Raw genomic sequence first — 13795 nt, 5'->3', positions numbered from 1 at the left:
ACTTTTCTATGTATGAGTGTAAAAATAGATTGTCTATATTTAAAAGATTGCAAAGGAGTAAAGGGAGCCAAATCAGAAACTCTACCTTCTTTTATATGTTGTGCTTTTGTTCATGAACTTAATAATTTTAACTTCCAATCTCTGTCTGTCTGTCTCTATCTGTCTCTGTCTCTATTCTGTCTCTCTATCTGTCTGTCTGTCTCTCTCTCTCTGTGTGTGTGTGTGTGTGACTACTAACAAAAGGTCCTCTTGTTTAGAATATTTCTTTTATTGTATCCTAGGCCATGCCCATTGAACTTGAAATCAACTGGTCTCACAGGATTCTGATGAAACTGGGCATTCCTAACTTACTCTATGATGAGGTTCCTGACATTCCCTTGGATAACTATACCTGTCATTTTAAAGCAAACATGTTACACTGGTAAGATTATGGTATGAGTTATTATCCCCTATTTCATTATTAGAATTAGAAGAATTAGAAGAACTTTATTGTCATTGTACAACAAAACTGTGGATGCACCCCAGCAACTGTTTGCAATACAATAAAACCAATAAAACATTATAATAAGATTACAATAGTAACATTGCTTAACTGTAATATCCCAATATTTGCTCTTTTCTCAAAAAAAAAAATCATGCTGAGCATCAATCTAGTTATATAAAGAAAAATCTATTTGTCTCTTGCAAATATGTTTATCGGAAAAACCCGCATTTCTTGCTTCATCTTTTTTCAGAGATCGGCAGCATTTTGCAAAGACTAAGGATTTTTCAGATACATCACTGCAAAATCTCCACAATTTGTACAATGATTATTAATATTACAGTGTAATACTTTTTAAGTAAATAATTTGGGCTGATTTCTATTATATACAGTGGTCTTAATTTAGCAGATTATACTTACAATGCTATACAGGGCTTTTTACCTTTTCATAAACATATCTCTCCCTTGCATCCTGATTTATGTAGGTGCTCATGATCACAAATTTATTATTCTTGGACAGCTTCGGTACTTTTACTTGTCTTACTTGCTTTTAATCTAGAAGGGAGAAGGGAAAGAAAGAAAAGTAACTCTTCACTGCTTGGAATTCTAGCACCTTTGCACTTTTCTCAACTGACGTCTGGCTTGTCTCTTCCAAATGCTACCCAGCCAGTCTGTCCTGCAGATCACAGTTTCTAATCCTGCAGGATTCTTACGACGTGCCTAGATTCCACCAATCCATGCAGTTCAAACAGAACATTATCAAGGTGTAATGATCTCTTCTATCATCTAAAACAAAAGTGCTTTTTACATGATTTCACCAAAGGCAGGTGTGCCTGTTCTTAGTGTTTTCATTAGGCAGGAGACTTCTAAATGTCTACATGGATGCCTAGATTTTTCATGGATAAAGTAAATAAATATAGTCCCTTATATCCTTGAGATGAGGCAGAAACAATAAATGTTACAGAGAAGAAGATTCTGTGGCTTCATGCATGCCTGTCCCACCAGTATAATAGTAATGCCCAGAATTCTTGAATGCTTTCTTGACATAATAAAGAATTATAAAAATTTCCTAGTATTCTCCCTGCTGTGTATATTGGCTTCCAAAACTCAGCACTTTCCTAGCTGTGCCAGAAATATCCAAGCAACATCCATAGCAGTCAGATTAGCACATTACACTAAATATGGTTTGTTTGCTTAGCACAAGGTACGAACCTATCCCAAGAAAGCTTTTTATTTTTTGCACTAAACTGTACTGTAGAACCACAGCTTAGAAATTTATGAAATTAGTATGATTGAACCATCACATTGTTTTCTGAACCGATCCAGAGCCATGAATTTTCCTAGTTTATTTCTGTTTCTAATGTAGACATTAGAAGAAAAAATGGAGAAGAAACTGAGTATTATATTCATCAGTAAGACTAGGGTCATACTTTGTAGTAAGCAATAAGGCAATAGGTTTTGAACAAGTGCAACATGTGAAAAGTTCAGCCATTTATAGTTGCACATAGCTTTATCGTTTAACATTATGTGTAGTGACATTAACCATAGTTAAGGCAAAAACTGGATTCATGTTAGGTGCGAATAGAACCAGTAAGTGGGTATATGGGAATGATAACTAGGATATCACAGTCTCTCTTTTTTATAGCTTCTGTTTTATGTCTGGTAATTTATCAGTGATTTTTCCCCCCAGGTTCCGTGGAAGTGATAACCATGAGACCTTCTTCAGTAATACACAACGGCATAGAATAGTAAGACTGGAGTGAAACAAATGCAGGGTAACATGTGTATATATGTGTAGCTAATCCCAGTGCTGCACGTTAATGTTAAGTGTAATTGAGGGCTACTATTGCAGCTCTATCTTCAGACTTTAAAATGTGTAATGTGGGTGATGTTGCTGTTAACTGTGGAAATCAAAGTATGGCTTCCTTTAATTTTGGTTTTCTTCAGCTGTATGAGATCCTGTCCACTACATCATACGGCAATCCAAAGGCAGGGCAGGTTGGAATAGAAAGGATGCTGAATGAGGAAGTCTTCACAGGTGCATTTCCACTACATGATGTAAGTTTGCAAGCATCAGTCCCAGTTCTCTCTCAGATAGGAGACGGCACTTGTATTAAAAGTGGTTTTTGAGAACTCTGCCATAAGTTAGCATCTAGTTAGTTTCCAGACTAACATAATAGTTTAAGTGTTAGTGACTTTGGACAGTTTTATATGTTCAGTTTAATGAGACAAAGTTTGTGGCCGCTGAAGAATAATGGCAAATCTTTGGGGCTCAGCGTATCAAACATTCAGAAAATGACTAACTTGATTCTGGTGGTGTGTCATCCCCACCCCCCAAAGAAAAGAGAAACAAGTCTCTATTTCCCTGCCCCCGCCGCCCCAATCTAGGCCACACTGAACAATGGCCCTCAGCAGCAATCCCAAGAGTGAGCCTGAAGTAGAAGCTGGGCCCAGCTGGCTTCAGTCCTAGCACTACCATTGCCACTCAAAAAGGCCGTCTTGCACTATTCCCCCGATGTACATGAGCCTTGGGGAATGGCACAATTGCCCCACGGCCTGCTATTCTCCAGGATCTGCCATGTGCCGCTTACCTTCAGGCAGTATTCTCTTTCTATTGACAGGCCCCTGAGGTCTAACCAAAGTTGCTCTACTTCCCACAAGGCCTTTGTTCTTGAAGCAACTTCAGCAACTTCTTCTGCGGCCTCTGCGGCCTCTGAATCCTGTAGAAAAGCACACCTTGTTATTGTGTGATATTTGGAAGCTCTGGAAGCCACTTGAACTCTGGAAGTTCCAGAGGCAGCACAAAAGCATATCCCACTCTAGCATAGCCTTTGCAGCTTCCAAAAATCTCATAAAAGCATGGCACATTCTCACACAATTTTTGGAGGCTCCAGAGGCCACTTGGCTGGCTGTGGTAGAGCAGACCCCCAACTTCCCAAAATTGTGCAAGAATGGGGTGTGCTTTTGAGAATAGTTGTTGTGAGGTTTTGGTAAACGTTGACATGTCACCCAAAACATCTTGTCATGTCACTTTTGTTTAAAAAAGTTACAAGTAGAAGTTTAAAAAGTATAATGTACATGTGTATAAGTATTATATAATATATAATTATAATTATAGTTATAATAATTAATGGCTGTTAGTATTATTAATTATTGAATTTTATAAAGTATTTACAGTGTTCAAGAAAGTTCATGTAAAATGCAACATACACCATACAAATTTGTACTTTATGTGGCTAATATCACCCTGTGCCAAAGGGCCCATACAAGATGTCATCAGAGGAAGAGCCCACTAATCTACTTAATCAGAGGCAGATTCTTTTCTATTATTGGGCCCAGTGGAGTAAGTGGAAGAAATATCAGCCTTTGAATCATATCCGCAGGTACTTTGGAGAGAAGATTGCTCTCTACTTTGCCTGGCTTGGTAAGTATATACTCTTTCAATGGATCACCAGCTTCCTGACTTTTGGAGTTATGTGGATGCTCTACTTCTTTTTCTTCTGTGATAAGGTTACAAAAAAAAAGTCCTGTTAAAAACTAGTAACCTTCAGTGATAAGCAAAACATTGGGATATATCAACACAGAGAAAATATATGGTCTTGCAATCCTTATTTCTTCTGAACAAATCGTGGGAATTAAAGTTGTTAATAACTAAGTCTGAATGCTGAAATCCTCATTAAAGAATAGTGTTATCTTAGAGTTATACCATCAAGTATATTGTATAGGATAACTGTACAGTATATCCTATATATCATGCCAAGATATAACCTTTGCTCTTCTCCAGAGCCTGGGAGAATAACCAGCTATAAGAGCTTCATGAAGCTCATCAGAGTGGAGCCATCAAGATCTCTGGGGGAGATTATTTCAGAGGGCAAGTGCCATGACAGAGAAGGCATGTTTCATGGCATCATAAGAAAGCACTGCTTAAGTGATGGGACCCAGAGTGCGTCCACTGTCCATGTTTGCATTGGATGGGCAGAAAAAATGGACACAGATAGTTCCACAAATAACCAGACCTTATGTCATGTAAGTCTTTATAGGTGATAATTGCACCTTGAATTGCATTCAGAAGCCAACTGGTAACCAGTGCAGCTCAGAGTATAGTTGGATCACACAAGCAAATCCAGGCATGCCCAATATTGCCTGTGCTGACACATTGCAGGCCAACTGTAGCTGCTTCTATGTTGTCTTCAAGTAAAGTGCCAAGTAGAGCACATTGCAGTAATCCATTTGTGAGCTGACCCGCATGAATTCCTAAAAGCTGAAAAAATTGACTGTGACTATCTTTTGCTTATTTCTTTTTTCTTTATGATAATCAAGTATAATCAGCAAATCTAACTGTCTCTAGTTGGATTTTACTCATATAGCTCTGAAATAGTACTTTATAGTAGCATTACTGTTGGGATAGGAAGAACCAAAGATAAATTAATAAAAACACATGGACCCAGTTAGTACAGGTAGTCCTCAACTTAAAACAGGTCGTTTAGTGATGATTCAAAGTTACAATGGCATCGAAAAAAGTGACTTATGACCATTTTTCACTCTTATGACCTTTGTAGTACCCCCATGGTCACATGATTTACATTTGGATGCTTGACAACTGACTCACATTTATGATGGTTGCAGTGTCCCGGAGTCATGTGATCCCTTTTACGACCTTCTGAAAAGCAAAGTCAATGGGAAGCCAAATTCACTTAACAACCGTGTTACTAATTTAAGAACTGCAGTGATTCACTTAACAAATGTGGTGAGAAAAATCTTAAAATGGGGCAAAACCACTGGTGGGATTCAATTTTTTTACTACCAGTTCTGTGCACGTGGCTTGGTGGGAGTGGCAGGGAAGGATACTGTAAAATCTCCAGTCAGAGGGGGTATTTGCCGGTTCTCCGAACTGCTCAAAATTTCCACTAACGGTTCTCCAGAACTGGTCAGAACCTGCTGAATACTACCTCTGGGCAAAACTCACTTAACAAATTTCTCACTTAACAACATAAATTTTGGGATCAATTGTGGTCATAAGTTGAGGTCTACCTGTACTTCTGATACATTGCTTTGCTATTCTCCTTGTGTAAATCATCACATTGCAGGAAAATATCCTCCAGTCACATCACTGAAACAGAAATGGGGCAGGCCCATCTGTAGGCTCCTTCTTATGCTTTTCTTCTTGACTCCATTTTATTGCCACTCAGGTTGAATAAAGTTAAAACAGCAACGGTTTATAATCATGAAAGTTGAAGAGACACAACACTTATTATAATCATTTATCTCTTTTTGCTTCTTTTCCTTTGTATGAAGATTGTCCCAGACCAGTTTGCCACTACTATTACTTGCTGTTTTCTGGATGATCCCAAGACACCCAATTCTGGGCTCAAAATTTGATCCAGAAATCTAAATTTGACCCTTCAATTGCTGCTTTATGGTTTTCAAGAGAACCCCTACCTCTGGGGGCATATCTAGTTATAGCAATTAATCAGTCACACACACAAGGAATATTTTCTGACCAGTTTCTTACGGTAATATTGACTAGGTTCCAGGTAGGAGATTATGAGAAGGCAAAAACCTAATTGATATTATATATTTGTTTGTTTGTTAAATTTATTTGTCACCCATCTCACCATGATGCTATTTCTCTCTCATAGGAGGCATTTGTTCTATATTGGTGCTAGGGACCAATCTGGTTTTCAGAAACTTGTCCATTAACTTGCTGTTAACAACCAGCCCCCAAGTTGTAGCATCCTGTTATCTGTTATTCTGTTTTTGCTGTTTTGCAAAATACCACAAACTGGACTGACATTTTCCAGACAGCAAGCTGATGGTTCTCAATCACAGCGAGTGGGGCAGCATGGGTTCCTGAGTAGGAATATGCTTTTGCCTCTCTTCCTTTTGTGTAGGTTTCTACACAGCATGGCTTCTTCCAGCAGCTATAGTGGGGACACTGGTCTTCATAATTGGCATTTTTATGATGTTCCATGACATTCCAACGTAAGTAGCAAACTTTCTTTTCTCTTTTTTTAATTCTGTTTTTAGTAGGTCTTCAGATAACTCATATGAGCCTTTTTAATCAACCAGCATGACTGACTAATCAGTCATCCTTTGCTTAAATTTATAAAGTTTTTTAATATGTTCCTCAATATGTAAATGACAGGTCTATAGATTTCTAACATTTTTATCCGGCTCTTCCACCTCAAAAATTTTCAATAGCAGATTAGAGTGAGAGAATTACTAAACAAACAAACAAACAAACAAACCCAAACCGTAAAATAAATGAAACACAGAAAGCAAAACCAATAGCAAAGTTGTGGGGGAAGGAATCTGGTTCCAAAGCAATTATTTTTTCTTGCACTTTTCTTTTCTCTCCTTCTGAACTAGACAGGAGATCTGTTCCAGTGGTGACAAATACAAGATGTGCCCAATTTGCAAAGTCTGCCCTTATTGGAATCTATCTACGGTCTGCCCCATGTTTCAGGTGAGGCTATAATGATTTTTTCATATGCTTTATCTAAATCAACAAGTTTATAATCAACTTCACATACTTCTCATTGACCTTCTGAAGAACAAAAATCTGGTCTGCAGACCCCTTTCTGGGATTAAACTACATTGCAATTTCCATACTTTTACCACTGTCATGTATTTTTTTTATCTTTCAGTCAAAACTCTGCCATACTTATGAAACTAATTCACCTGCAGTTTTTGTATTCACTGTTGCTGCTTTTCTGTTTGTGAGTGAGACCAGTAATCCCACTATCTTATTCAAGCAGAGATACAATCTTTACACATAAAGTTGCCACTCTGTAAACAAACCTGTATATCTTTTTCTCTTCATCTTCTCATTGACAACTCACAAGAACGTTGTTAATGTGAGGTTGTTTAAACAGTATTTCTTCAGTCGGTTCCTTTCTAATATGTTGCTTGAAATTAAGTTAAGCTAAACTCTTGGGGCTTTTTTTTTCTTTTCTTTTTCTCAGTCTCCCTTCTTTGAAGGATTGGTCATTTGTAGTTTATTTGTAAAGTTTATAGTTTGTAAAGTTTATGCTTTAGCTATTGCTTCCAAAACAATATGATATACATTCCATCTATTTAACAATTCTAAAATATGCATATATTGCAACATTGACAATATGTAAGCTATTTTTGTTGCAAAGGCAATTTAGCTTACTTGTAGTTTTAGAGCTAAACTACAAGCAGGCTATAGGCCCATTTCTGTAACCCATATACAGTGAGTATGCATGAAATAAAGAATTGAAGGAACACAGGTATGTGGTAGTTAGCAAGACACTAAGTAGATTCAGTCAACTATGCCATAATATGGTGCTTTGTTTTGGACTTCTTAAATTATTTATTTATTATTAGATTTCTATGCCACCCAGGTCACCAAGGCAACTTGGCATACTGTGTAAGCATTGAACAACTGGTTTAATTAGTTTAATTGGTGTGTTGGACACAGCTATTCAGCAAGCTTTTGGTTAAATCAATGTGTTAAAATATGTGGGCGTCCAGCCACTGCATTCAAGAGCTTTGCTCACTTGACTCACTTCTGTTCCCTACCTGGGTATCTTTCCACATGCACAACAGTAATCTCTCCCTTTTTTCCTCCAGGCTGGCCGTCTCTTTGACCATGGTGGCACTGTTTTCTTCAGCATCTTCATGTCTCTGTGGGCAGTCACATTTCTTGAGTACTGGAAGCGAATGAATGCTACCCTGACATACTGCTGGGATTGTTCAGATTTTGAGGACATTGAGGTGCTGAATTTAGAGAGCTTCAAATGTAACTCAAAGTCCAAACTGGCATACATTACAATATTCATATTCCTCCTGTTATAGGAACGCCCACGACCCCAATTTGCCGCTTTGGCTCCCATGACAACCATAAACCCAATTACTGGAGAGGAGGAGCCCTATTTCCCAAAGCGGACTCGATTCAACAGAATAATGACCGGATCAATGGTCATCATCATTTTGGTAAGAGAGGTTGGAAATCTCAAGTAGACTAAGTCTTGAGACATGATCTCTTTCTTCTGCTATGCCAATTGAATCATAATTTATTTTGCAAAGCAATCTTCTTTCAAGCAATATACCTCTGCAGCTTGTGGGGGCAACTTTTATCTGAAAAATCATGTGAAAGAATCAATATAAACCTTAAATGTCTAGCAGATGTCCCTGGGAATATCTGAGGCTTGATATGGGAACAAGTGCTAAGAGCCTAATGCCTCCCTTGATTTTTCATGCATTTTATAGGAGCATTGAAGGAAATGGAATAATCCAGTTCACATTCTTCTAAATGACCTCCTAGAATATTCATCAAGCTTTGATTCTATTGAAGTGATAAAAACCTATTTGGCTATCTTTGGAATATTTCCTGTTAGAAAATTTAGCAATTGTTATTTACAGTTTTTCTATTTGCTATTAATATCTTCTATTAATTATGGTTTAGCAAAAATTTAAGTTTAAGTTTCTTTATTGTCATCCCCACACCATATTTTATTAGCTGTGGATAGCAGGAATCATAGTTCAGCACATATGAACAATAGTAGATTGGGGCAACTTAATTCTACTGGGCCAGAGCCAGAGTGACTAATTATTTGCAACAGTGAGACAATAAATGCATGTTACTAGTTCTTCTTTGCCTTCTTTGTCTACAGATTGCTGTGGTAATAATATTCCTGATTTCTGTTATCCTTTACCGGGCCATCATTGCTGTAATTATATCAAGATCTGGGAACTTCCTACTTGTATCTTCGGTAAGGGACCTCTATATCTCTATCCCTTTCGGCCCGGTTTTGCTATTGGACTTCATTTGCATTTTTAACTCCTTTTTCCCCCCTAGGCTTCTCGTATTGCTAGCTTGACAGGCTCCATAGTGAATCTCTTTTTCATCCTCCTCCTCTCAAAAATTTATATTGCACTGGCACTTTTTCTTACAAAATGGGGTAAGTAAACTGTATTGGCTTGGACATCAAGCAAAACATCACTTTCAGCCTTACCCCTTCACTCCTAACTAGGTTTTTGTTTATAGAAATAAGGTAGTTAAGGAGATGTAATCAAATGAGGACATTTTGAGTCCTATATAAAATGCATTTAACACTAACAAATTTAAAGCAAAAATAAAGTTTTTATAATGCAGTAAATTTCCAGTTTGAAAAATTTATCTAAGAATTGTAGCATATCTCAAAGAATTCCACTGTCTTTCATTCAGTAGTATCAGGATTACTCAATAGTTTGTTAGAAATTTATATACATAATTTCTGGAGACTCCAAAATATTAGTAGTTTAGCTAGTGGTGATTTGATTTATACGTAGTCCTTGACTAACGAATGTAACGAAGCCTGCCAATTACATTTGTAACCCAAAGAATTTGTTAATGGGATCATGTTAATTGAACTTGATCCCTCCCTGATTTATTCAATGCATTTGCTAATCAAATGCTCAGGTTGTTAAGTGCACATGAGGTATCAGAGTGGGGAAGACCGGGGGGGGGGGGGCTAGTGCTTTTGACCACCCAAGCCCCCACCAATCCACTGAGATATCTCATACTTCCCCCTCTCCCCTGCCATCCAACCCCACTGGGTCTCCCCAGGCACTTACCTTTTGAGGGTCTTGATGATCAAGCAAGCTGTATCCTCTCCAGCCTCTCTGCTGTGGTTTCTTTGGCTCTGGTCGTCTTGCCCCTCCTGGCCCCTGTTCTTTGTGACAAAATCTTTCTGCAAGGACAATTGGAGCCTGCAAGGATGCAGGCAAAGAAAACCACCGCAGGGAGGCTGGAGTGGACACAGATTACTAGATCTTTGCAAGGTAAGTGACTGTGAAGATCTGGCAGGTGGAGGGGAGAAAATAGGCAGGGTAAATGTTACAATGCCTCTGCAGTTGTTCGTAAGGGTGAACAACTGCTGTGGTGCTACAAAATTCATAATCTCAGGACTGTCATAAGTACTTGGAGCGATATCATAACTTTGAACAATCACTTAGTGAACTGTTGTAACTTGAGGATAACCTGTACTATCAAGCAAGGAAATTTTACAATTTTTTTTTTTGCATCATCTACCTCTCCTAATTTGTTTCTTGGAATGTTGAGAAAACAAGCCAGTATGGCACAAGATCCAAGATACAACATTTAAATTTAATTCTAGATATTAACCTCTAATCATATGGATTTTTGCAGCCTAGATTTGATAGTCCTTGTGCTAGAAAGAATAATTTGTGAAAAAATACTTTTCTCTGGGTGCTAAATTCTTAAGCAAATGTCATCTCCACACTAAATTCTTAACTGCATTATATATGACATATATTTTGCACATATAATCATTGTAGCAATATGCAGGTATGTTGTCCTTGCCCAGAACTAATGCTGTTCAACCCCTCATACATAGATGCTTCACCTGGGAACTTTGTTAGGATCCAGGTATCTCTTGAAATATATCTGCATTCAACTTGCATACATCAAGGGAATGTTCCACCCTTTCCCCCAATAAGTCAAGATTTGAAGAAAATGTAAAACAACTACAACTTTAACCAGAATGTAATCTAACTTACTTTGCCAACTTAGTCATAATATATACTGTAACACCATGTAAATATTTTTCAGTGCACAACTTACCTCAACACATAGTGATGTGAAGATAGATAAGGATAGATGTCAAAAACCTGAAGTATAAACGTTGCTCTAAATGATGCATTCATTTTTCTGCCACAGAAATGCATCGCAGCCAGACCGCATTTGAAGATGCCTTCATTTTTAAAGTCTTTATCTTTGAGTTCATTAATTTCTATTCATCTCCCATCTACATTGCCTTCTTTAAGGGCAGGTAAATTTCTTTATTTTTTATTTAATTTAATTTATATAGTCACTAAGACAAGTCACTCTGGTGCAAAACAATCATAAAATCCATTAAAACCAAGTAAAGGATAGATAGATGATAAGTAGAGGAGAGAGAGAGAGAGAGAGAGAGGAGAGAGAGAGAGAGAGAGAGAGAGAGAGAGAGATGATATAGATGATAGATAGATGAATAGATAGATAGATAGATAGATAGATAGATAGATAGATAGATACTGACTGACTGACGGACGGACTGACGGACTGATGGAAGGATGAAAGATAGATGTGGAATTTTCGAAATTTGTTTTGAGAACTTTCCTAATCCAGAGTGGAAATAATTTACTTTGTAATGGTCAGCCTTGAAAAACATAATTTGTAAAATGCTCTGGATTCCTGCTTTCATTTATTCAATATTTCCCCTCATTTTGTCTTACTTTGTAGAATTGTTTTCTTATGTAATAGAGGAAACTTTCTGTACTTAATTTGGATTACAATGTCCATAATTCCATTTAGTACGAGACATCAAGATTTATAGGTGCTGTAGGCTCAACACATCCTGCTAATGTTATTTTGAGGAAGACTGTAGAATAACTTTTAATATGATGAAGGGAAGGAAGTTTTATTTAGGTTAGAAAGAGCATGCTTGGTAGGTATTTTTTCAGGGCATGACATGAAAGGATGCAATAATTTAGAGAATTTGTATGGCTACCCACTCACTCTCAAAAACTCTAGGTGGCTTACAAAAAAATTAAATTTGTTGTACATCTTTCATATATTGGAAATAATCAGAATGGTATGTATTTGTGTACAGTATGCTGAATTTATAACCCATTCTAATCTGACAGAATCTGCCTTGAATGCAACAGAATTTTAAACATACATACACATACACACATACAAGTATATGTCACCAGTAAAAACATCCAGAAAAACCCAAACAAGTATATCAGAAGTGGCATTAATTTAGCCTAGCCAGACATCTGATGAAATAATGCCATTTTGATCTTTTCAAAATAGATTGTAAGGCTATTTTACCCTGGGGAGGGAAGGAGAATGTTCCATTAAATGGGGATCATCACTGGAAAGGCTTGTCATGAAGTTTTAATTTCACGAAGTTCATGAAAAGGGGGACACACAATAGATTCTCTCTAAATAGCCAGACTAGGCATGTATATTCAATTTTGGCAACATCTTCCCTGATATATCTGGCTATTGCACCGTGATGTGTCTTAAAGGTAATAACCAGCATTTAGACTAAAGTGAGTTCCCTCTAGGAAGCTTATATTTGATCTTGTCTCGCAGCTTGCTGCTTGAGTGAAAACTGGAGGTTTTATTAACCTGGGAAGATAATTTCAAAAAAGTTATTAAATATCTCATAACAGTAATTCAACAGGATTCTACATAATGGTGACGGAAAGATGAGAAAAAGTGAAAAATGACTGCCATCTATTGTTCAGAAAAAGTATAATAATGTAAATCTTGAATGGGTGTCACATGGTAGGCTGCGTCTAACAAATATATTAGCATCAGGAATCAACAAATGGACAGTTAAAACCAGTAGGTCTCAATCACTACAGGAATATAAGCTGTGAATGGTGATGCCTTTGGCCCTAGTTGAACATTGCATTCTATCAAGCAGCAGCAAACGTGTCTGAGTGACTTTAAGACAGTATAGATTCCTGGTAATTACCAGAACAAGTATCTGCCATTTTCTTGGCAAGATTTCAGCAATGGTTTGTCATTGCCTTCTTCCTAGAGCAGATAGAGTGACTGGCCCAAAGTCACACAGGTAGCTAGCTCCATCCCTAAGGCAAAAATAGAACTCAACTCTCCCAGTTTTTAATTTTGTGCCTTAATCACTACACTAAAGTGGCTTTTAATAATATTTAAAAATAATTACTTGGAGGGAGGCGGTAAAAATAGGAATTTAAACTAGCAGTTTTTTTTAAAAGCCAGAGACATATTTTTCATTTCTTGCCCTTGTGCTTTTTCTTCTTCCCTTTCAGGTTTGTTGGTTATCCAGGCCACTATAACAAATTACTGGGCATACGCAATGAGGATGTAAGTATCTTAGAAGAGATGAGAAAGAGATTGGTTCTTGAACAAATGTGAAGGAATCAGAGGTGGTATTTAGCAGGTTCTGACCAGTTCTGGAGAAGCGGTAGCAGAAATTTTGAGTAGTTCGGAGAACCGGCAAATACCATCTCTGACTGGAGATTTTACAGTATCCTTCCCTTGCCACACCCACCAAGCCACACCCACAGAACCAGTAGTAAAAAAAGTGGAATCCCACCACTGGAAGGAATCCTCTAGAGTAGTAGATACCTAGGCAACCTGTGCAAAATAGATTGGATTGCAAGGTGACAAACATATAATTATTAATGAATAGAGTCTGGTTGATCCCAACTATTCCAGAGATAAATAGAAAGACTGTTACCCTCAGACCAAGGAATTGAACAGGTATCTTTTTTAGGGCTTAAAAGAACCTTTTCTTCTATCTATAT

The 13795-nt window shown here is 37.4% G+C and overlaps 1 protein-coding gene across 7 annotated transcripts in view; it reads left to right on the top strand.

Annotated features, from left to right (window-relative positions):
- ANO7 (anoctamin 7) overlaps positions 1-13795 on the top strand; it is a 40558-nt gene that overhangs the window by 12257 nt on the left and 14506 nt on the right. For all 7 annotated transcript variants that reach the window (XR_003373565.2, XM_087964964.1, XM_087964966.1 and 4 more), the window contains 12 exons: positions 282-421; positions 2172-2229; positions 2429-2539; positions 3740-3905; positions 6373-6463; positions 6851-6947; positions 8078-8221; positions 8303-8440; positions 9121-9219; positions 9306-9408; positions 11169-11280; positions 13298-13352. Coding sequence is in view for 6 of the 7 variants with exons in the window: in XM_087964964.1 (XP_087821090.1) it covers positions 282-421; positions 2172-2229; positions 2429-2539; positions 3740-3905; positions 6373-6463; positions 6851-6947; positions 8078-8221; positions 8303-8440; positions 9121-9219; positions 9306-9408; positions 11169-11280; positions 13298-13352 (1314 nt within the window). In the remaining variant the exon portion in view is untranslated. The remainder of the gene's footprint in view (positions 1-281; positions 422-2171; positions 2230-2428; positions 2540-3739; positions 3906-6372; positions 6464-6850; positions 6948-8077; positions 8222-8302; positions 8441-9120; positions 9220-9305; positions 9409-11168; positions 11281-13297; positions 13353-13795) is intronic.

This window comes from Notechis scutatus, chromosome 4 (assembly GCF_049901735.1).
Source record: "Notechis scutatus isolate UNSWTSFEM ecotype Mainland chromosome 4, rNotScu1.2, whole genome shotgun sequence".
Taxonomy (NCBI): domain Eukaryota; kingdom Metazoa; phylum Chordata; class Lepidosauria; order Squamata; family Elapidae; genus Notechis; species Notechis scutatus.
Note: the sequence above shows the minus strand (reverse complement) of the source record. Positions and strands in the feature narration are given on the sequence as shown.